The 24,408-nt window shown below is 38.5% G+C and overlaps 1 protein-coding gene across 3 annotated transcripts in view; it reads right to left on the bottom strand.

Moving 5' to 3' along the window:
- Positions 1-24,408, bottom strand: part of LOC121374145 (transmembrane protein KIAA1109-like) — an 89,731-nt gene that overhangs the window by 37,084 nt on the left and 28,239 nt on the right. For all 3 annotated transcript variants that reach the window (XM_041501108.1, XM_041501110.1, XM_041501109.1), the window contains exons 22-40: positions 23,530-23,773; positions 22,349-23,280; positions 20,580-20,760; positions 17,950-20,104; positions 17,256-17,405; positions 16,255-16,348; positions 13,779-13,991; positions 9,655-9,847; positions 8,321-8,410; positions 7,485-7,724; positions 6,922-7,041; positions 6,501-6,621; positions 4,736-4,809; positions 4,336-4,419; positions 3,264-3,360; positions 2,920-2,993; positions 2,237-2,377; positions 1,386-1,506; positions 558-704 (exon numbers count right to left, since the gene is read on the bottom strand). In XM_041501108.1, coding sequence (XP_041357042.1) covers positions 558-704; positions 1,386-1,506; positions 2,237-2,377; positions 2,920-2,993; positions 3,264-3,360; positions 4,336-4,419; positions 4,736-4,809; positions 6,501-6,621; positions 6,922-7,041; positions 7,485-7,724; positions 8,321-8,410; positions 9,655-9,847; positions 13,779-13,991; positions 16,255-16,348; positions 17,256-17,405; positions 17,950-20,104; positions 20,580-20,760; positions 22,349-23,280; positions 23,530-23,773 — 5,471 coding nt within the window. The remainder of the gene's footprint in view (positions 1-557; positions 705-1,385; positions 1,507-2,236; positions 2,378-2,919; positions 2,994-3,263; positions 3,361-4,335; positions 4,420-4,735; positions 4,810-6,500; positions 6,622-6,921; positions 7,042-7,484; positions 7,725-8,320; positions 8,411-9,654; positions 9,848-13,778; positions 13,992-16,254; positions 16,349-17,255; positions 17,406-17,949; positions 20,105-20,579; positions 20,761-22,348; positions 23,281-23,529; positions 23,774-24,408) is intronic.

The raw sequence follows: 24,408 nt of genomic DNA, 5'->3' as shown, positions 1-24,408 counted from the left end.
ACGACTATAATAGTAAGTGTCCAACCTGAAGCCTGCTTGTTAACAGTGTGATTACTGACGGTTCTAACTGTGGACTACAACTATAATAGTAAGTGTCCAACCTGAAGCCTGCTTGTTAACAGTGTGATTACTGACAGTTCTAACTGTGGACTACGACTATATTGCAAAGTGTCCAACCTGAAGCCTGCTTGTTAACAGTGTGATTACTGACGGTTCTGACTGTGGACTACGACTATAATAGTAAGTGTCCAACCTGAAGCCTGCTTGTTAACAGTGTGATTACTGACGGTTCTAACTGTGGACTACAACTATAATGCAAAGTGTCCAACCTGAAGCCTGCTTGTTAACAGTGTGATTACTGACAGTTCTAACTGTGGACTACAACTATAATGCAAAGTGTCCAACCTGAAGCCTGCTTGTTAACAGTGTGATTACTGACAGTTCTAACTGTGGACTACAACTATAATGCTAAGTGTCCAACCTGAAGCCTGCTTGTTAACAGTGTGATTACTGACGATTCTAACTGTGGACTACAACTATAATAGTAAGTGTCCAACCTGAAGCCTGCTTGTTGATGGTTCTGGAACAGACTTCGTACGTTCCAGCGGGGACACAACAGATGTTCATGATTGGTTCATCCTGCTCCACGGGTTTCCAGTCATCCCAGGAAGTCTCAAACTCGTCGGCAAATCTGAAGCAGAAACCTGCAACCCAACCAAAGTTATATTTAACAGTATCAGACCATTACAAAAATAACTTACAACAATACTATTGAAATATGATTTTTTTTTAGTACTAATAGATTGAAATAACCAAAATTTTTTTTTTTACATTTTTGCAATATTGAATAACATACATGTGTACTGTTTCTTTCACAATATACTGCCAATATATTGCTAAAGAGTTTTTAAAATATATAGAAAATATATTGATATAAATATTAAATAGACAGATATTTGTATTGTCAATATACTAAATGTATGGACTAAAATTATTTTTATGGGATATTTTTCTTCTTCTTTTCTTTCCGCATTCTCTTATAAGAGGTGTAAGAAACATTATTACCAAAAGGGTGGAATGTAGCTCAATGGTAGAGTGCTCACATGAAGTGCAATGACTTATGTAACTGATCAATGACTTATGTAACTGATCAATGACTTATGTAACTGATCAATGACTTATGTAACTGATCAACTTATATATCAAGGGCCCATGGTATGTGCTCTTTTGTCTTTCAGAAATGAAATATTATTTTAAAAAATTACTGCTGTTATTTGGCAGCAGTGGGTTTGCCCTTTCTGTAATCAGTATTCACAATAACCATATATAAAACATGAAATGTAATGAGGTGTTGTTAAACACATATTGCTTTCTTGAACACTCACCATTAAACCTGCCTTTACTGACAAGAGACCCTGAAGAACAGGCTGATATTTGTGTGTTCTCGATGGTGAGAACAAGGGCAGCGCCGGGTTCACTCTCTACAACACGACTTGTCTGAGTGCCCTGTAGGTAGAACAGTTTAAAGTTTGTCATCTCAATATACATATAATAAAGAACAGGCTGATATCTGCATGTTCTCGATGGTGAGAACAAGGGCAGTGCCGGGTTCACTCTCTATAACATGACTTGTCTGAGTGCCCTGTAGGTAGAACAGTTTAAAGTTTGTCATCTCAATATACATATAATAAAGAACAGGCTGATATCTGCATGTTCTCGATGGTGAGAACAAGGGCAGCGCCGGGTTCACTCTCTACAACACGACTTGTCTGAGTACCCTGTAGGTAGAACAGTTTAAAGTTTGTCATCTCAATATACATATAATAAAGAACAGGCTGATATCTGTGTGTTCTCTATAACACGATTTGTCCGAGTACCCTGTAGGTAGAACAGTTTATAGTTTATCATCTCTATAGACATATAACAAGCATTCTGAGAGTAAAGCTAAAGCAATACATGTTCCCTATCAGGCCCAAATGAGTAAATTGCCATGAAAGTCAAACCTGATCTGCAACAGAATATGATAAAGCTTTACACAAAATTTCAACTCAATATCTTCAGGCATTGCAAAAACAAGTCCAGAAAACAAAGTTTCGTATTTCCGAAGTTCAAGGGCGGGTGGACGGAGAGACAGACAGACAAACTGATTCACTACAAAGAGTTATGAATTATATGTCCCTGAAGAATGAATGTTTTAAAATCCTCGTCGATAAAATAATGTTATTAAGTATCCTACCCCTGACTGCATGGACTCAATGGGAACGCATATTCCCATGTCGTCAACTGTGAGTTGAAGAAACAAAGTGCTTAAGGAAACGGGCACAGAAGGTGTCAGCTGTGGTAACTTGTCGATGAACTGACGAGTTGCATTTTGGACCTGTAACAAGAAATACATATGAAAAAGAAGAATTCCACAGAATTAAATATCTCGCCTACCATAAAGTTATTCAGTCTTGCTAACAGTTGCATCCATAGATGTTTATCTCAATGCATTTTAACAAAAACATATTTAAAAAAAAAAAATAAAACCTAAAAAACCCCCAAACAAACCAGAAAAACAATGTTAATGTAATAAACTAAAATATTTTTGGAACATGTATTGTTTCATAGATGTAAGACATACAGTCGAGTTAAATGCTAAAAGCTGACACTGTTGCTGCTGCTGTCAAAAATGTAACACCTGTATCTGACCTTTTTACTTTATATTTACTTAGATCTGTTTCAAAACTGATCACGTGTGTGAAACACAAGGCACCGTAATGGTTGTTTTCTGAATGGTGGGGCTACTGCAGTGTCTCTTTTTGGGGGAGGATGGGTATAAAAAAAATTACCCACAAAATACAATGGGTATAGGCTAACAATTGAACTCAGTGTAAATAACTCAATGTTTATACTGAAGATAAAAGTTCAGCAAATTACCTCTTTATTTAAACTCATTCTTTGTTCTGTCCAGTACTCATAAGCATTTTTGTAGTTTAGCCAGACCAGCACAGCTTGAAAAAACCAAAAAAACCCACACAAATTAAAACAGATGCATTAAAAATTTAACGCAACATCAAATATTAAAAAATTTAACATGCATATTTAAAAATACCCTAAATGATTCTGGGCTATATGTAGCATAAAATGAACTAGGGATGGTAAGGGAAGTGAAAAGAAAGTATCATGGCAGTGTAACAATATTGCCATCCAGAATACAAAACATTTAACAATAAACTTAATATTGTACAGTTACGTAAATTATATATAAATAAAGTAGTTACCTTTGTCAAAGGCAAGAGGCTGGGCCAGTACTATTGGGCGAGTCAGGTTGATGAGCAGAACCTCCTGGTTAGTGGACACCTTGGGAATCAGTTCATCCTGGAAACAAATAATGACGTACAGGACGACAAAAACAAAATGTGTGAACAAATCATCAAAATTATTTATGGATAGTCCTGTTACTTTTAAATTAGTTTCTGCACAATGCTGAGACGTAGTCAGAAACAAAACACTGGCAGATGTGCTATGAAGTTGTGTGACTGACCCAACTCAATGGATTTATTTCTTATTAGAACAATTGTTTACCAACACCTTAACATATTTAAAATGATGGCTATTTAGGGTGTATACTACCAAATCAAATCCCATAGACGACAATAGTAACATATGTGGCTAAAACTCCTACCTGCAGCGTATCAATCAACATAAACGCCACGGATATAAATACTACCACCCCTCACACTTAAAGTGAATCAGAAAAAATTGGGGGTCAAGATGCTTGTTTCTGAGATAACGGGTAACGTCTATGACTACCCTAGTTCTGCACAAAATTTTAGTACTTTTTTTGACAGGTACCCCATACATGTTTCAAGCATAAGGCTATTTGACACATTGGTACTAGATGAAATAAAATTGCCTTTTTTGTTTTACCCAGATGAAACTATTTTTTTACAACCAACACACTCACATTTATAACCAATCACAGGCCTTGTGGTATTCACTTCTCTATCTACCTTTAGTCTTTAGCAGATAATTATTTTCTTACTTCATTTTAGAGTATATGAGATGAAATCTGTCACCACACAGGCTACTCCTATCAAAAGGTACTCTCCTAAAGATAGGAGAGCACAACACATCACAACACATTACAACAAATCACATCACAAAAGTTAAAGTTTGCTTTGTTTAGACATGTTTATTAATCATTGGCTACTGGATGTCAAACTTTACAATGGATCCTCAACACATTCACAACACAACAATGGGCTACACAACACAACACTACACAACACAACAACACAACACACACAACACAACACAACACAACACAACACAACACAACTATTCAAATACCTGCAATGCATTTCGGACTCCAATCTTCGTTTTGAAGAAAGCCATCGTCTGAAACTCAGGGTCATCTTCTTCATAAACTGGATTCTGGGAAAAAGTACAAACAATAACAAATCAGGAAATGTCTTCAGAAAAAATGCTAGATTTTAATTTTGTTAACACCTTATCATTCACAAGTTTCATGTCTTGATAGCTAGCTCTCCAAAACATATTAATGTCATTAAATGTCTATTAAATAAAGCTCAGTTCCTCCTCCAAAATATAACTAGATTACTCAAACTTTCCATTTCTTCAGCATAAAATCACTTGTAACAAATACAAAACAATAACTCATCTCAAATACCAAACATAAATGTAATGGACAATGTGCAATACATTTTAAAAGTATGTGTCTAGCACTTACTTTGAGTAACTGACCCAAGGCAACATTAAGGTCAACTTGTGCACGGATGAACACTTTCTTTTTGTCTCTGTATTCTGAAAATAGAAATTAAAATACTTAAAATAGTTCAAATTCTTATTCTTTCTCCATTTGGAGCTATCCTTTTTATTATGTTACAGATCCAGATGTTTGCCCAAGACACCATGCATGAACCTTCATTTGATTTAAACATGAAAATTAATGTCTTTTATCAGTATGCAGACTTCAAAGAAGTACTTATAATACATAATAGAAACATACAAATAAGTGACATCAACATTGTACTAAAAGGTCTTTTATGAATGTGCAGACTTCAATTAAGTATTTGTTACATGTACCGTATATTGCCATGTATTAGCCGACTCCTTGGATAAGCCGACCTCTTAGTTTGACCCTAAATATCTAGTACAAAATCATCGGCCTTGTGTATAAGCCGAAGTCATCTTTTGTCCAGCTGTATGTTGTATCAATTTCAATAATACTGTCAACAAATAGACTTTTGCTTTTCTTGTTCATTATATTTGTTTTCCCTTTAATTATTACAAACACGGTAATCGTGATCGCAATCAATGTGGCAATGCTAACATCTACCATGCCGTGAAAAATAATTTAGAACTGATAAAGCATAACAGAAAAATAAATAATTCAAGCTGTAACAACATATCACTACACACAAGTAATTAATTTATTCACTGGACAGCAAAAAGTAAAATTGTTGAGGCATGTTTAATCCCCCACCACACACACACAGAAACAAAAGATCATGCGTCCGTGACTGCAGCTGTTCACTGTATATAGTATGGTCATGTGACAATAGTGGGAATAATTATTGTCCTGAAATTCATGTTATGTTTTTTTCAGTCGGTAATGTTAATAATGAGCTTAATTTATTTATGACATCACTTTACAGTTTAATGCACCCTCCCAACAAAACAATAATATTAAAAATATAATACTTGTTTGAAGAAAAAACACCGTTTTGTATCTTAAATTTACTATATGAAAGACTGGTCCCAACACAAGTCAAACAAAGATGGTGGACAGTTGGAAAGAATATGTTTTTACCATTGAAATGACAATAAAAACAATTTTTATTATTATTCATCAAACTTATAATGCATTCAAGAACAAAAAACTGCAAAATATTGCATGATGGGGTGTTTTATTTATACTGTGCACAAATTATTGTTACATAATCTGTGAAAGGCTTAGGGTCTGATCAAAATTTATAAGTCATTGTCGGGAGTATTTTCGATCGGGATTTTATGCTCCAATTTGTTGCCTCCGTGTATAAGCCGACTCTCTTCTTTTAGAAAGTGTTTCTAGACTTCAAAAGTCGGCTAATACACGGCAATATACGGTAATAGAAAGATTTTGCAAATACAAATGTTTATTTGTTTATAACAAATCTGATTGTTTACATATTTCATTTCAATTCAACTTATTTTTGTGGTTGTATCCAATTAAGGTTCAAGCACGCTGTCCGTAGCACACACCTCAGCTATCTAGGCTGTCTGTCCAGGACAGTGGGCTAGTTGTTCATTGTTAGTGGATAGTCAAAGAGAAGAGGGTGGTGATCTTACACATACCCATTAAGTCATTAAAACTTGCTCTGGGTGGTAGTCGGTACCAGGCTGTGAGCTCTGTACCTACCACTCTTATGTCCAATGGCCAAACCATGACACCACCGAGGTTGGTCGTTTACATATAAATTAATGTCTACACACATCTGCATTTATAAGATTACCTATATCTGGATTGTGTTCTCTGGCTGTCATCTGTACTCTGTTGGACACCTCTAGCTCAATCTCCTGAGTTTCAAACCTCACAGCATTCGATGTGGGTGTGGTAGCTGTTATTTGTATACCCTGCAGAATTAAAAAAAAAAAATTCAAATATGTAAGGGAAAGGTGTAAATATGGACGACTGCCTGTTCGAAAATCCCATTCTACAAATTAAAAATAAATATTATTCAAACAAATACAAAACTGAAAGATCTCAAATTACATGCTAGATCCTCAAACGAAACTCCAAGCAGAACAGCTATCTGCTTAAACTTAATTAAGTAAAAAATATTTCAATCAGTATGATGTAAAAGGATTCGTAAATATTCAAAATACATCTATATTTAAACGAATCACAGTCTACAGACGTGACTGTAAACTGACCTTGAACCTGACAGAGAAGGTGTAGAGAAGAGGATCTTTAGTGGCCGTGTCCTCATCCTCCCTCAGTAACTGCAGCGGCTTGTCCGAGCCAGACACTTTCTGTACTATCTCATTCACCTCCTGTAACACACAACAACAATTCCTCAGAATCAAATATTTTGTCTACCATATACCTATTCAGTGTAGCTCACAGATGAATCCATAACTGGTCATCTCAATGAATGTTTTTTTAAAAATTGATAATAAAATAGTTTTTTGTGTTTTTAATTAAATATTTTTAACTCTTAACTTTTTTAAATATTTTTTTTATCAAGTACTGAGATGACCATTGACAGGTACAACTACAAACCATGTTTCACTGATATAGGACTAATAATTTGTGACAAATTGACCTCAACATCAAAGCTAGACACTAAAGTATTTTAATTAAAAATAAAAATAAATAAAACAAATTGCCATAGGGAAAGCCGTTTCACCCAGTGCAGTTAAAAAAAAAATTGCTGTGGGATACAAATTGTTAAGTTCAAGCCCTGTGAGAGAATCCCTTTCCTATGATCACTGACCTTCATAAAGACTTTCTGGACGAAGACGAGGTGGTTGAGGAGGTCGGTGGTGAGGCTGTGTTCCAGCATCCCGACCTCAACCACTGCGTTCAGGTAGCTCCCCTCCTTCAGCACCAGCCCCTCGCTCATCGTGTTGCTCTCAGAGTCCGCCGACTTGTGCAGGCGGTAGTCCGCCGAGATGTGGAACGGAGGCAGCTCGATGCTCGCAGACGACGGGATTGAGGTCTCAGTAGTGACCACCTTACAAGAGATAAATGTTGTCAACCATATGTTTAATGAAAAGGTGTGGTACCCACTTAAAAATAAAAGCTGAAATGATCTTTAAAAACCAAACTCTCTATCATACTCAAATAAAGCCATTTTAAAATATTAATCAACTGTGAGAAAACATGAAAAAAAAACAGAAAGAAAGAAAAAAAGAAGAAAAAAAAACCCAGAAGAAAAAAGAAAAAAAGTTAAAAACAAAAACCCCCAAAACCACCACATAAAAAAATAACATCTCTGATGATAACCTTGCTAGTTTGCCTTCCTTTCTTTCTTGTGAGGAAATCAGATATTTGTTTATAACATCGAGATTTCAATAGCAAATAAAAGTTTACCATAAATATAATGACACCCTGTAAGTTTACCAATCTTTCTCGGGGTTTTCCTCAGGATGTCAGACAAATCTTGAGAAAACTATTTTCAACAGAATGGTTTCAGTAGAGAACATTTAGTTCTACAAAATCAAAGAAAAAAAACAACTTTTTAAACAATGGGTCTATTTATGGTGACAGGTGTTCCAAATCATAACACATCAGAGAAGAGAGAGAACTGTGCCATACTTGAATACCCACCTTTGATTTGAAGCTGAGTGTGTGTTTAGGAAGAACTCCTGTAAACCTGGCCTTCTTCCCAGTCATTCCTGTCATCGTGATCACTCCAGTCTAAAAAGAAAGGAAGGAAGGAAATGTTTTATTTAACGACGCACTCAACACATTTTATTCATGGTTATATGGCGTCGGACACCGATATTGAGAGAGAAAACCTGCTGTCGCCACTTCTGGGCTACTCTTTTCGATTAGCAGCAAGGGATTTTTTAAATGCACCATCCCACAGACAGGATAGTACATACCACAGCCTGTTACACCAGTTGTGGTATGACGTGAATCAATTCTAGATTGATCGCGCATCAGGCGAGAGCTGTACCACTGAGCTATATCCTGCCCCCACCCCCCCCCCCCCCCCCCAAGTCTAAAACAAAAACAATATATCGTACGACCAAAGATAAAAAATCTACAGATTTCCCCCCAAAATACAGATTTTAGTCCAACCCAAAAATTTACTATTCTTGTCCTTTGATGACCCTTTATTTTTTAAAACCCTCAAAGTTTTCCAAGGAGTTGGTGGGGGGTATATTGTATAATTTTTATCTCAGGTAATTTTTATATCTGTATGACAAAGACATATTTGACCTTGACAAGCATTGAAAAATTGTTGCAGTGCAATGCAGTTTTGGGGTGAAAAATATGCTACAGAAAATTGCAGAGAACACTGCAGCAATCTCAACGCCATTGCCGACTGCCATGGCTAATTGTCTGGATTGCTGACTGAATGATATGCTGAGGTATTAAGAAATATCTAAAGCTAAAACTGACAATCCTTTGAGTGTATTGCTAAAGCTATACATGTCCTTGCTGGACCCAATAAATTATTGTAGCTTCTAATTTCAAGGCCCATAACTCTTCCACAAATAGGTAAATTGCCATAAAAGTCAAACAGTACTTGATAAATCTATATACACAAATTTCAGCTCAATATCTTGAGGCATTATGGAAAAAAACAGTCTGAAAAACTATATGTTAGACAGACAGACAGACAGACAGAAAAAAAAGACGGATAGAAGGACGGAGACGAAACCTATTGTGGTCACCGATTGGAGCACTAGAGGACTAAAAACCAAAAGATGTTATTTTATACAACATGCCATGCATGGCGGAAACAAGTAGACATGGGAGGGGAGCAAAGTTTTTAGGGTGTCCGGAAGGTAATTTTGAAAACCAGATGTCCTGAAATGCAATTTTCTGCATTCTACAAGTAAAATTCATCCCTACCTTAAGATTTACTACCAATAATATTTTTGATTTAGAATTATTGCTCCACCATGCCTGAATGAAGAAGAACTGTTTACCCTGTGCTGAGCCTTGAGTGATGGCAGTATGGCGGCCCCAGTGGTGATGCCCTGCATGATGATCTTAAAGTGGATGTGTAGTCTCGTCACTTCATCCTTCAACTCCTGCTTCTTGACCCGGCCGGGACGCATATTCTCTGGAAGATGTTTGTCCAGTTTTTCAGACACACTGCTGTTCAGGTCAGTTGTCTTACTGAAAAAATACAGAAATAAACAACTGAGTATTTTAACATATTCTCTGGAAGATGTTTGTCCAACTTTTCAGACACACTGCCGTCCATGTCAGCGGTCTTATGGAAAAAAATACAGCAATAAACTACTGGCTATTTTAACACAAATAAAAAAGATATAAAAGGAAGGAAGGACTATTTTATTTAATGATGCATTCAACACATTTTATAGGTAATAGCCATGGTTTAAAAATGTGCTGAGAAAGAAAGAAAGAAATGTTTTATTTAACGACGCACTCAACACATTATTTTACGGTTATATGGTGTCAGACATATGGTTAAAGACCACAGATTTTGAGAGGAAACCCGCTGTCGCCACTACATGGGCTACTCTTCCGATTAGCAGCAAGGGATCTTTTATTTGCGCTTTGCACAGGCAGGATAGCACAAATCATGGCCTTTGTTGAACCAGTTATGGATCACTGGTCGGTGCAAGATGTTTACACCTACATATTGAGCCTTGCGGAGCACTCACTCGGGTTTGGAGTCGGTATCTGGATTAAAAAATCCCATTCCTCGACTGGGATCCGAACCCAGTACCTACCAGCCTGTAGACCGATGGCCTACCACGACGCCACCGAGGCCGGTAAATGTGCTGAGATGTCATTAAACAAACATTCAACACATTTTAATTATGGTTATATCACGTCTGAAACATGGTAAAAGAACCACATGATAATGAGAGAGGAAACCCACTGCTTCCAGACAATGGGCTACTCTTTCCTATTAGCAACAAGGGATTTTTTTATATGCAGCATCCCACAATCAGAACAGTACATACCACAGGCTTTGTTACACCAACTGTGTAGCACTGGCGGGAAACAGAAATGGTCCAATGGGCCCACTGATGGGTGAAATCTCCATCACCAATAACATCATTAAATGTTACAATGGACTCGGCAGAAATGAAGATCCGTTTAACCAAATCTAAGCATATTTTCTAAACTATGACTCTTTGGTGTCTGGGGCAAGATGCAGTCCAGTGGCAAAGCACTCACTTGATGCACGGTTGGTTTGGGATCGATCCCCGTCAGTGGGCCCATTTGGCTACTTCTCGCTCCAGCCAGTACATCAAAGGCCGTGGTATGTACTACCCTGTCTGTGGGATGGTGCATATAAAAGAAGCCTTGCTACTAATCGAAAAAGAGTAGCCCATGAAGTGGCAACAGTGGGTTTCCTCTCTCAATATCTGTGTGGTCCGTAACAATATGTCCGACGCCATATAACTGTACATAAAATGTGTTGAGTGCATTGTTAAATAAAAAAATTCTTTCCTTCTTACTTTCTGTGGTGTCTAGCTCATAGTTATTTGGACATTCAGTCTAGATTGTGAGAGAAAACCTGCAGTGACCTATCAGTTATTCCTACCAAGTAGCAGCACAAAATTGTAAATCAGCACATATGGGTATTTATATAGCAGTCATGGGAAATTAAATAGGAAATCAGTTACACATTTTGCATGTGCATCACGCTTAATGTCGGCCATTCACTGGATGTACTGGCTGAATCATTCAGTTTAGGTTTGAAAGGATCCTATCATTTTGGGATATTAGTTTTGTAAATATTCCTTGCCATTTTAAGCAATATTTTCATTAAAAAAACATAAAATAAAGTTACTTGGCAGTCACTTAAAAAAAAGTAATGAACAGAGGATCAAGTTGGAGAATGCACTCAAAAATGTGGATTCATGAAAAATAATTAACTCGCCCCTATGGGGCTCATGAATTATTTTTCATAAATTTACACTTTCTCATCCATTCTCCACTATATAACAGTCATGGGCCACTGAACATTAACAATCTAAATATTGCCACGTGTGTCTTATACATGGATGGCCTGTACAAACAGATTGGACTGTAACATTAATCAAAAACTATTTAATTGCACAAGTGAAAATATTGGCGGACAAGTAAAGTTCTAGATGTATTTGTCCATTGGACTAGTAAAAAATTCTACTTGTTTCTATCACTGTGTGGATGTCCCTAGATGTCCTGTACAACAGACTGCACTATAACATTACATAAGAATGGCCTGTACAACCAGACTGACATACAACATTACCCTATGCAGGCCTGCACAAATTGCACGAATGACCGTTTCGTTCGTGCATCGGTTATGCCATTTTATTTGGCATAACCGATTTACCGTTCAAGTAAAATTTACTGAATGATTTAATAGTGATTTCCCTAGAAATTTGGCAAGGCATGGTAGACCAAACACTTTTGGGGCATTTTCACCATTTTCGGGGCACTTTTTTTTCATTAAAAATACACAAAAATTAATTGAAATAAACATTAATGTAATTTATGTGCTTGCTTTAATAAATGAATGGTAAAAGATATAAAAGGCATATTTTATTAATTAATAATACCTTTTTTGGATGTTTTATAAAGGCAATATTACAATTAATTAGTGAAAAAGGCTTGTTTAATCTCAGGGCAGCATGGTGCTGATTAAGGCAAGATGGTGTTAGACTATTGAGGCATGGTGCTGTACCATGCTAAAACAAGCTAGGGAAAACACTAGATTAGTCCTGGCAACGTACCAACATATCTTTATCGCGAGTACAAACATTAGACTTGTTGCCAATGCAGTGCTTTTTCGTAGCTCGTAATGTAACCAGTCAAGTTTGTATAAATATCTTGCGAAATAGGTGCATTTCCATTGGTTGTTAGAAGGCGTTATAGCCGAATTTAACCAATCGAAAATGGCGATATTGTAATGGTCATTACAGTCTCAAACTGGATCAGCAACCAGGGTAAACCAGAGTCACAGTGACCCTATTATTAATTGTAATTCCGAATCGGATAGTAACAGTGTCAATGATAATAGGATGATATGGCAGTGACAGTATCAGTATCCACTGTTCCTCAGATGAGGCAGATGGCACCGAGTTTCCCACTCAGGACTGAATGCCATGACATATTATATACACATAAAAGACTAATATTATAAAATTAATGGTAACAGATTGCCTTGCAGTGAATTCTTATTTATTCACACATAGTTATGCACACATGATGATGTGTTTTATATAATAGGTCAAGCCTGACATTCACTATATTTTGGTAACTTATTACAATAGTCCTAATCATTATTATTATTTTTAAATCTCTTAAACATTTGTATACATATACTTTTTACTTACCATTGCTACTCTCTTGTTTCTCAAAATTGAGTAATTTTTTTTTTTACATTATAAAAGAAAAAAAACACAGGCTATGCAAACCAAAATAGGTTATGCAAAAGCTTTTGGCATAACCCCTTTTCAGGTTATGCAAATTTTTAATTTGCGCAGGCCTGCTATGTGTGTCTGCACTATTACCCTATACGTGTCTGCATGTGTCTGAATTATTACCCTATATGTGTCGGCATGTGCCTGAACTATTACCCTATACATGTCTGCATATGTCTGAACTATTACCCAATATGTGTCTGCATGTATCTGAACTATTACCCAATGTGTCTGCATGTGTCTGAACTATTACCCAATATGTGTCTGAACTATTACCCAATGTGTCTGCACTATTACCCAATATGTGTCTGCACTATTACCCAATGTGTGTCGGACTATTACCCAATGTGTGTCTGCATGTGTCTGAACTATTACCCAATGTGTGTCTGCACTATTACCCAATATGTGTCTGCACTATTACCCAATATGTGTCTGAACTATTATCCAATGTGTGTCTGCATGTGTCTGAACTATTAGCCTATACATGTCTGCATACATCTGAACTATATCACTATACATGTCTGAATATTACCCTATGCATGTATGAACGATTACTTGATCTGTATTACTCTATGTGTCTGAGTGCATCTGAACTATTACCATATTTGTGTCTGCGTGCATCTGAACTATTACCATATATGTGTCTGTGTGTCTATTACCCTATACGTGTCTGTGTGCGTCTGAACTCCTGCAGCGTGGATGTGATTTGCCGCGAGCTGCGCGCCATCATGGTGTGAAGGACGACCGGGTGCTGGGGGATGTCGATGGAGATGACCCCGATGGACACCAGCGCCGTGTTGTGTTCCTTGCCGCGTCTCATCACCGTTGTATGGATCGCCTGAGATTTCCTGATGTTCACTGTCACAACCGTCCTGAAATAAATTGTAAACTGATTGTATGTTCTGTATTTTAACATTGTTACCTGGGCATCAAATAGACAATAACACCAACAAGTCTAAAAACTCCAAGGTTACCTGCTAAATATTACATGTTTAACAGATGAAATTTAAAAAAAAAAATTCAGGGCTGTTCCTGAATTGATCACATTGATGGTGACAATTTCTTTAGCATACTCATTACCAACAAAATAGAATTTTATTTAAACCAAGAATGTATAAAGAAAATATTACAGCAGACCAATCAGGTATAAAATAATAATTACAATGCCTACTGCCTTGCAAATTATCAACTGCTTTTCTTACACATCCATTACTGATGATAACACATACTAATAACACAAATACATGTGATATCAATTTAAAGACATACGACTGGCTGCTCCTATCATCAGAGCCATACCATCCAATAAAAGAGCAATATTGAAATTTATTGCTCTGTGATATATAGAGGATACTCCAAGAGTGTCTTGTGATATCATAATTTATCAGCAGTTGATAAAAGTATGAAATCCGAGGCTTGCTGAGGATTTTTATTGTTATCAACGAGTGCTGATAAATTATATCATAAGACACGAGGGGGGGTATTCTTTTTATCATCAATAATTATTCTTTTCATTTGCTACAATTGTAAATAATGTCAGTAATGTGAGTTGAATGTCACTATATTTGGCAGTGGTAGACTCATTAACTAGCAGAATAATAGTGGTGTGATGTCACTAATGATAGAAAGAAAGGAATGTTTTATTTAACGACGCACTCGACACATTTTATTTACGGTTATATGGCGTCAGATATATATGGTTAAGGACCACACAGATCTTGAGAGGAAACCAGCTGTCGCCACTACATGGGCTACTCTTCCGATTAGCAGCAAGGGATCTTTTATTTGCGCTTCCCACAGGCAGGATAGCACAAACCATGGCCTTTGTTGAACCAGTTATGGATCACTGGTCGGTGCAAGTGGTTTACACCTACCCATTGAGCCTTGCGGAGCACTCACTCAGGGTTTGGAGTCGGTATCTGGATTAAAAATCCCATGCCTCGACTGGGATCCGAACCCAGTACCTACCAGCCTGTAGACCGATGGCCTGCCACGACGCCACCGAGGCCGGTCACACTAATGATAGGTTTAGAGCTGCAACATACACAGTGATGTAACAAAACAAGCGATATCTCCTAGGATAATATCGCAGGAGATATCACAAATAATAGTGCCAGTAATATCTCCTACAAAAGCCTTTAATGGATGATAAATGAGTTAACCTGAAACTCACAGCTATCATTAGATATCACTTATCTTACACATTAATTTTAGACCAGGTGTTAAATAAATGGTATACTGTAGAATACTTTATTTTCGCGGGATCAAATTTTTGCGATTGAATGAAAATGGGTCAATTCGCGAACATTTATTTTCGCGAATCCCCAACCCTCATCAATAAAAAAAAACGAAGTACAGATGTCAATAATATTGTTTTAAAAACGGAACTTAGTTTTGCCAGTTGTTACGCTAATCTGTAGAACTAATCCTACATGTACACATGAGTGCTATACACATAAAACAATAGTTTTCCTGCTTTAACCAATCCAGACTTTATTGTTTACAAGTTAATAAGCTTACAGAAGGTGCTTACCGCATGCAGTTTTTCTTAATCCTTATGACTGTTATAGCTCAGTCCGGATTTTTTCACTTCCACATTTTTAATATACTGTGATAATGCATGTTTACTTCCGTCGTTGAACACATGTAGACTGTCCGATGAACTGATCGCTAGCACATGCGAAGGAAAACAGCATAAAGCTTTTTAGTGTTAGTATTGTTTTATTATGATGTATGTACTTATCATAGTGTTCTTGATTTAAAGTTTTAAACAGCTTTTGTGTTTTGTGGTTTGTTCCGTGACAGGAGGGAGCACCGCCTCATATAGTTGAACGAGACTACATTTTTTCTTTCTTTTTTGTCGGCCTTTATTTTCGCATGGAATATATTTTCACGAATTTAATTCACAAGCGAAAAACACGAAAATAAATTCCACGCGAAAATAAAGTATTCTACAGTAATAGATAACAGACACATATTATAAAAAAACAGGTTAAAAAAACTAGAGGAGGAAAACTTCCCAATCGAAGAGATACAACTGTTTGTCTGAAATAAGCCAGGGTGATTTATTAATAATTAATGACATTTTAAATTTTAATAAGAGCCGATACATCTCTAAACACAAAGCTGACTTACTGCATGCTGGGAGGGATGCCCTCCAGGAGGACAATCATCGTCTGACCAACATGAGCGCTGAAAGACGAATCGGATGAAATCCGGTGCAACACTCCTACAAAAACAAACATAGTGGAGCAATCAGTCATAATATACTGATGGAAAGAAATAAGGGAACACATCAAATTGTAGACCAAATTTAATTCACAACTAGCGTAGTAATGTCTGTATTTCATACCAAGTTGTAACATGGGATTGAATGTCTGTAGTGTTGAATGTGCTGCCTATATGTTCCCAGTCAACTTCTGACAATATGAATTGATTTTTGATGCAATCATTATTTCTTGTTGCTATCTGTGTGATCCTTTATTTCTTTCCATTAGTATATTTTCAAACAGATTGGTTTTTAACCTCAGTTATCTTTAATACCATATTACTGGCATGATGGCTTCTAAGCGAATGGCATGCCAGCTCATATCCAGACTTTTAATAACTCAGTGTGGAGGTGTAAGACCACTGCACCACCGACTTCTCTCTCACTAGCAATTAACCCACTTCCCTAAACTCACCTGGCACTTTTAATCTTTCAAAAATAAAGCTGGTGTGACCACAGCACTAGTGTCTGCTGGCAGTAGGGGAATATAGTAGGTGCCTCTTAAATGTCTCTCAAAGAATACCCTCAATCTAAGACCACAGCTAAAGCTAATAGGAAGTGGCAGGTTTGTGGCATAGATGGCAGAGAAAAGCCTAAATTGCAGAGACAAGGTCTGAGATGTTGAGGTGGACAGTAAAAGAAGTTGAAAGATAGGAGAAGCAGCCTGATCGGGAAGAAATGAGATGGAATTCAAAGGAGAGAAAGGGAGAAGTGGAATTAAAAAACACAACTAAAAAAACAACAAAACATAACCCCAAAAAGTAATTAACCCACTGATCTGGACAGACAGTGAAAGGTAGCCGAGTTGTGTGACTGTAATAGAGTTCTTAAGCATGGAAATAAAATAAAATAAAAAACAAACATTCACCTTTGATCTTCTTTTTGTATGTTCCACTTGCATGCACACGTTTCAATTCAGCCTCTAACTTCAATCCACTAAGCTCTGCCAGCATTCGAACCTTTTCCACCTTCGTGATTCCATACACCACCACTGGTATACTTTCTCCAATGTAGATACCTTAAAATAAAATATTTTCTTTGTGTAACATCGGTGAAATAATGTACTACTGAAATATTTATGCTTATAAGGCCAGAATAAAATAAATTCTAAATTTTCATCTCCATCTACCTGGGGATTTTTTGGGGTTTTATCGTCTTCTCACCTCATTCCAAAAAAAAAAAATTCTTGATTTGCAGTAAGGCCAATATTTTGAAAATAAAAAATAAAATCCCCCCAATCCCCATTGAAAAAGAAATTGGATGATAATCTAGCAGTTATTTTATTATGTCCTAATCTAAAATTATACTATTACCTGTTGTATGTTTAAAACACCATTAAAATAAAATAAAGGCTTTAAATTGTTAGGTAATAGATGGCAGAAGCTAAGGTTCAGTGATCAAAACATACTTATTGTTAGCAATTTGGTGAATTTTGTTTAAAACATATATTATTAATTTTGATTATTTTAGCCAAACAAAATGTAAAAAAGTAAGACCTTGTTAAATCAGTACTCTTTAGTTTGGCATGTATTGAATATGGTCTAACTACAAAACAGCCTTACTCTGTTTGAACTTGGTCTTAATGAAAGATGTCTGTGCCAAGGGTGGCTTGTCACCGAGAGTTCCCTCTTCAGCTGCGGCCAGGTCCACCTTCCTCTGAGTCAGGTGTTTAACATCGTCCAGGCTCGACTGTTTAGAATGGGCCTCTTTATCCGTGTCTTCCTCTTCTATCACCGACAGGGCTGGTATTCCCGACTTTCGGTACACCGTCTTCGGTTCGGGAATCGTGGAGTACAACTCCAATAGGTGATACAGGTGTCTCCAACACTGAGGGGTGCTCTCTTTGATTTCATCCACAATCGTCTTCTCCGCTAAAGCTGGTGACGAGGTGTCCACAATATCGATAGTCACAGAGTCACTGAGGTTTATGGACTGAGGTGTGGCAAACACTTCCGATTGCTTAAACGAAGTCATGGAAGATTTTTCCTTCTTCGAGTCTTTTGAAAAACGTAAATGGGACTTTTTGTGCAAGACTGGTAGTTGCAATTTTGATGGACGTCTTGAGTCGAATGACAAAGGAGAGGTACCTTTGCTTCCTTTGGGTGATTTAATTCGAGCTTTGTCACCGTCCGGAGTATTGATGGTGGAGAGGCTGTCGGCAGCACTGACAGAGGGAGCCGAGGGAGTCAGATCGAGTCGAGAAAGATCCGACTGTTGAGTGTCTGTACTGGAAGTAGAATCTTTCGATTCCTGTTTTCGGTGGGTCTTGATCCAGTCCAGACTTGTCCGCCTCTCTTTCAAATCTACCTGAGTTTCCTTAACATTGGCGATCATCGTCACAAACTGATGCACCAGTCTCAGCAGAGCCATGTCCACTAGCTGGGTGATGGCGTTACAGTTGATCAAGAAGCTGATCTGTAGAGTGGTTGGTTTCGCTTCTAGCTTGTGCATGGCAAACGTCATGGGAAAGGATTTCGCTTTTTCATCCTCGCCACTCTCCTCACCGAAATCCATGACGTCCTTCATCGACACGTTGACAGCAAAACCTTCACAGAGGAACGCCGGGTTGCTCGTGTTCCAGTTCATCTTCACTCTCTTCCTGGCATCAAAAGACTTGTACTTGGAACACGATGCCTCGGACTCTGCGATCTGAATTTTGAGCTGATCGAGATGAATCTGCAGGAAGAGGTGTCCTCCAAACTTCCTCATCACCGCTGACGGCCTCACGCCCTCCACGTGCAGGCCCAGACTCTGCAGCAGCGGCTTGAAGAGGACCTGAGCATCTGCCAACTGCATGATGGATGTCGCCATCGTCAGGAATCCATCATTCACATCCGTCTTGCTGTCGTCCTGGCTCCAGGCACTACCGAGACCTCCCATCATGGAGTCATGCACACGATCACATCTCGTGTCCTCATCCATGGGCAGACGGAAGTCTTTCTTCTGGTTCGACATCCACTGATACAGATCCTTTGTCTTCTCACACTTCTGTTTCAAGATAGATGGCTTCGGACCAGAGCTGCGAGAAGGTGTGGGTGGAGGGGACAGAGCATGGCCACCTGCGTCTAAAGACGTCAGGGTCTCGGCAGCAGAGTGGAAACTGTAGTTGCTGTCATTTCGAGATAGACTTTGATGAGCTTTGGGAGGCAGAAGAAGGTGTGTGTGACCTTTCTTGTCCTCAGAATGTCCCCTTGACCTAACCTGCGCAAACAGTTTCTTTGGCCCTAATGAGAGACTTGATGCCGTGCTGATCTGATCGGGACCTTCCATCTTGCCAGTGGTACTCATAGGCTGGGGCCCGTGACTTGCCAGACTTGATGTAGATTTTGTAATCTGCCCTCCCTCGGCTTGCAGCAATGATGTCTTCTCATCAACCACGTCGTAATGCTCTGTCAGACACTCGCTCTCGTCCATCATCACGTTTTCAACACTCACCGACTCCGGCAGGGAAAACGTCACGTTGCAGGGTCTCACTTTCTTGGCCTTGAAGTTGAGGTTGGAGAGGTTGGGCATGTAGAGGACGTTCTTCCACTGCCGCGTCAGAGCCAGGATTCCCTTCTGGAGGGTGATCAGCTGCGGGGTGGTCTCGGACTGCACCGTCCTCTCGATCCCGTCGGTCCCGCACTGGTGGATGTATTTCTGTAACACGGTCAGAAGCTGGCAGGATGGTTCATCCCGCAACGTTTTGGACAGAGTGGTGATCTTATCAAATTTGCTCTACAAACAAGAAAATATAATAGAATGGGAATGGGAGCGGATAATTTTGTCATGCAAATATACCTCGAAGAGTTCAAGCATGTCTGTCCTGGGTCCCGTCTCTGGATAGCCAGGGGCCTGACCCGGGACAGATAACAGAATGGAATTAATATTTTTCAAAAGATACATGACATGGAGAAATACAAGCTAATATAGAAAAAGTTTGTTATCAGTTTTAAAGTTATGGTGAGATATTGTGCAATAAATATGACCAAGTTCATTGTCAAAACTTGAATTACAAATTCATCTGGTTTAATGATAATAATTAACCATTCAATATTTGTTCAATGCCTCAGCTCGACTCCCAACAACACATCAATAACTTGCAGCATAGATGTTGTATTAGATAGTATGATAAATTTAATTTTGCTGTCATACGTTTGAACTAATCATACAAAACCAAGTCAAGTAACTCTGTTATTTCTGACTATGTCACCTTGCATGCAACATGGATTCGCGGCGCCTCCAGACCTTCTGTCATGAGACAGGCCATGACTGCCCCAATCCGCTTGGTCAACACTTTGACGAGTTGCCGCACAGCGATCAGGAGGCGGTCTGTGGGATTCATCCATGCATTGATGGCTGGGGTCGCTGTACTCAGCAGGTTCCAGTCCAGTCTGAAAATAGTTATCGTAGAGTAATCATCAGTCGCGCACATCAATAGTCGAGCATGTCACATTTTTTCTAAAGCTCACGAGCATGAACGAACCAGTGACGTCACATTTATCAACAAATGATAAAACAACACTTCATGGTTTGTTAACAGAATAAACAGTGTGCCTAAAATGAAAAACATTTCGATAAGCAATTTACATCATTTGTTTTTTCATCAGTAAAAAGTTAGTTTTCTCTAATACCAAATATAAGGGTCCAGAGACGGAAATTGACGAACATGTAAATAGAATTGAGTGTGTCACTATTCGTCACATTTTACGTAGCACGCCAAAAGTGGGTTCTATTTAAAAACTTGCTTTGGCAAATGAATTCGGCAGTAAATATTAATAGCAAATAGTGTGTAATATACACCAAAGGACCAACTATTTAAGTAAATATTATTTGTTTTATTTCTTTTCGATTACATGTGTTTACTTTACTGTTTGTTCTTAGGTGTGCGACTACTGATTACTCCAGGATACACTACATGAATATCACACAAAACTGACTGAAAACATGAATGTCCAGGGTTATGAAGAGGAAAAAAAAGAAGGAAATTTTAATATTGGTGGTCAGGTAATGACTTTGTGATTATGATTACACAATGATCTAAAATAATGGCCCCAATTCAGAATTTATACAAAGTAGTAGAAAATTATACGGAAATTTTTTGACAAACGACACTGCACAGACAATAAAAAAAATTGAATTCTGGATAAATTGGAAATCTTTCATCTTTGATTGTGACACAAAATAAGATTTCTGGAAATGAAAAGAACATTTTCCTGACCTGCTAAACAGAAATTTGAATACTGGTGTATGTGTTTTGTTTGACTTTAAAACTGTCATATATGATGCCAGTCTATTAAAAAAAAATTGAGATACATGATTAATGTCATAATAACTCAATAATTAGAAAATAACTAATGAGCTATAAGGAATTACAGTTTATCTACCTTGAAAGAATTAATGTTGTAACACTAATGTCAAAACCTATATTAGCTCTGGAACTTTCTTTTTGGCCGACTGTTCAAAATTGCGCCCAATTTCCTCAACCCAAATTGCGCACCTTTTCTCTTTGGCACAATACTATACTCCATTCCAAATTCAACAGCACCATCACCCCCCCCCCCCCCCCCCCCCCCACCTCTGCCTGCTACCGACCATGGTCGGGTGCTCCCTTGCACCTGCCAGTGCAGGTGGTCCCTCCTCTCCCCCACCTTTCCTGTCCTGGACGGAGGCCGGCTCTTGTGCCCAGGACAGGTGTGCGCTACAACAGCTTGCTCTGTATGTGCACGTAAAGCCCTATGACCTGACCTGACCTAATGTTGTAAACTTGAGCCTTTTGTGAGTTGGGTTATTCTCTTTATTATCCATTGCCACTTTTAACTACTTTTTTAAACTCAATTTTCTAAATATTAAAAAAAAGAGAAGAAATTGGCAAAAACATCAACATAAAATAGTTACACCAAACCTTTATCCATAAGGATCTGAACAACAACAACAATGTTTATACATATTTAAATGAACTTTTCTTTTCTAAATTTTCACCTTGTAAAATCGACTTTCTTCTTTATGGAGATGGGCGGAGGGGCTGCGAAGTTTAGCCAGATGGTCTTCAGCTGCAGGGAGCCGTTAGAGGCATCACCTTCCAAAGGATGGGTGCTCGGCGGAGGGGCCACGGAGATGGAGTCCTTTGACGCGATCGACTGGGTGGAGTCCCAGGACTGGAGATTATCGGAGCTGTGTCCTCCAGAGGCCGAGCTAGCCGGCTGGTCATCTGTAGAGCTGGTCTCGCTCCGCGTCATCTGTCTGATCGAGTCGCGCGTCGTCTGCTGCATGTCCTCCAGGACCTTCTCGATGTTGTCCATCTTCCGCTGGAGGTGGATGTCCACCGTGTTGGCGTAACCGAGGCGACGGACCGCCGTCACGGAGATGCTCTCCAGTCCACCCTCGAACATGATGAAGCCAATGGTCAGGTCGTCCTGCCAGTCCAGACTCTGCTGCAGGGAGACTCGTTTTCTTGGGGACGAAGGGAAGGGGGATGGGGCGGTCGAGAGTGGGTACGCAGTGTGGTCGAAGGTGAAGGACACACTGGAACGGTGTTCGGGGATGGCCGTCAACATGACGTGGTCCGAGAAATTACTGTTCTTCAGCAGACGTCTCAACTGGCAATGCATCCGATTGAGCTGCAGGGTGGCCACGTTCTCCTCTCTTGTCAGCTCCACCTGTCGACATTCTGACCCAAGACTGTCTGTCTGACACAAGTCTGGTTTTGTCTTGACGTGGCTGGGAGTGGTGTTGGGCTGTTGGATGTTGCTCGACTCTCGTTTACAGTGGTGGGTGTTTGACAGGATCTGACACTCAAATCCATCCACGCAGACGGCAAACAGAGACACAGCCGTGAGATCATTGACATTGTCCAGCACGGCAAAGGAAATCACTTCTTCCACTAGCGAGGCCTGCATCACACACAGATTTATCTGGAATTAAACAAGAATTGTGTAGAATACCATAAACCTTTTCAGTGCAATGTGATGAACATCCATGGTGAACTACAAACCAAGTTTCATTGAGCTAGGACTTACAGTTTGTGAGAAACTGATCTAAAGGCAAAATAATGTTAAAATTGATGCCGAGAGTGCCACTGTCGGAAAAGTAATATTGTAATATTCTTTTTTTTTAAATGTTACTAAACATAAAAACAAAACTCTTCCAACTGTACAGCTTACCTTAGGCACCGAGAAGAAAGCCTGAAAGGACGATGTTTTGAAGACCTCTATCTTGTTCTTCTCATTGGAGGCTGAGCCGGGCGTGTCAGTGACGTCGACGTCATCCTGGGTGTCAACATCTGCGGTGGTCGCCTTCGCCAGACGGTTCTGACATTTGACCTTCTCAATACACTGAGCATGCAGCCCGTCGATTAGAGAAGAGGGATGTACACATGCCAGGCTCGGTGTCACTGACTCTATAAATCTGTCAACACAAAGTTTTATTGAAGTAACAAACTAAGTAAAATCAAACACACCAGGCTCGGTGTCACTGACTCAATAAATCTGTCAACACAAAGCTTTCTTATCTAAGTAACATACAAAGTAAAATCAAACACGCCAGGCTCAGTGTTACCAACTCAATAAATCTGTCAACACAAAACTTTCTTACCCATAGTCCTTCCCACAAAGAATGCCATTTTCTTACTATGGTATTTACTACAAGTTATTTATTTCTGAGCCGATTGTTTTCTAAATTGCACACAAAAATAGTGTGGGTTTTTTTATTTCCAAAACACTTTTACTTTCCTTCATATGTCAAATCAAACTAAAATTATTTACAAAAAACATTGTTCACCGAGGCTGGGAAGGACCATAAGTACCATGCATGCTGGGGTGTCATTAAACATTCATTCATTCAAAGTAACATACAGACTAAAATCAAATACATGCTAATTTCAAACCCAAATTCCTTCTAAAACCAACTTGATTAACAGTATTTATTAATTAAAGAATGAAAAATTATATTTCCCAGACGACAAAAATTATTTAATGGATGAAAGAATTTTTTAAAGACAAACACATTATCTATTATGTGTCAAAGGAAGAACATTTTATTAA

The sequence above is a fragment of the Gigantopelta aegis genome, chromosome 6 (genome assembly GCF_016097555.1).
Source record: "Gigantopelta aegis isolate Gae_Host chromosome 6, Gae_host_genome, whole genome shotgun sequence".
NCBI lineage: Eukaryota > Metazoa > Mollusca > Gastropoda > Neomphalida > Peltospiridae > Gigantopelta > Gigantopelta aegis.
This window is presented reverse-complemented; position numbering and strand designations above follow the sequence as displayed.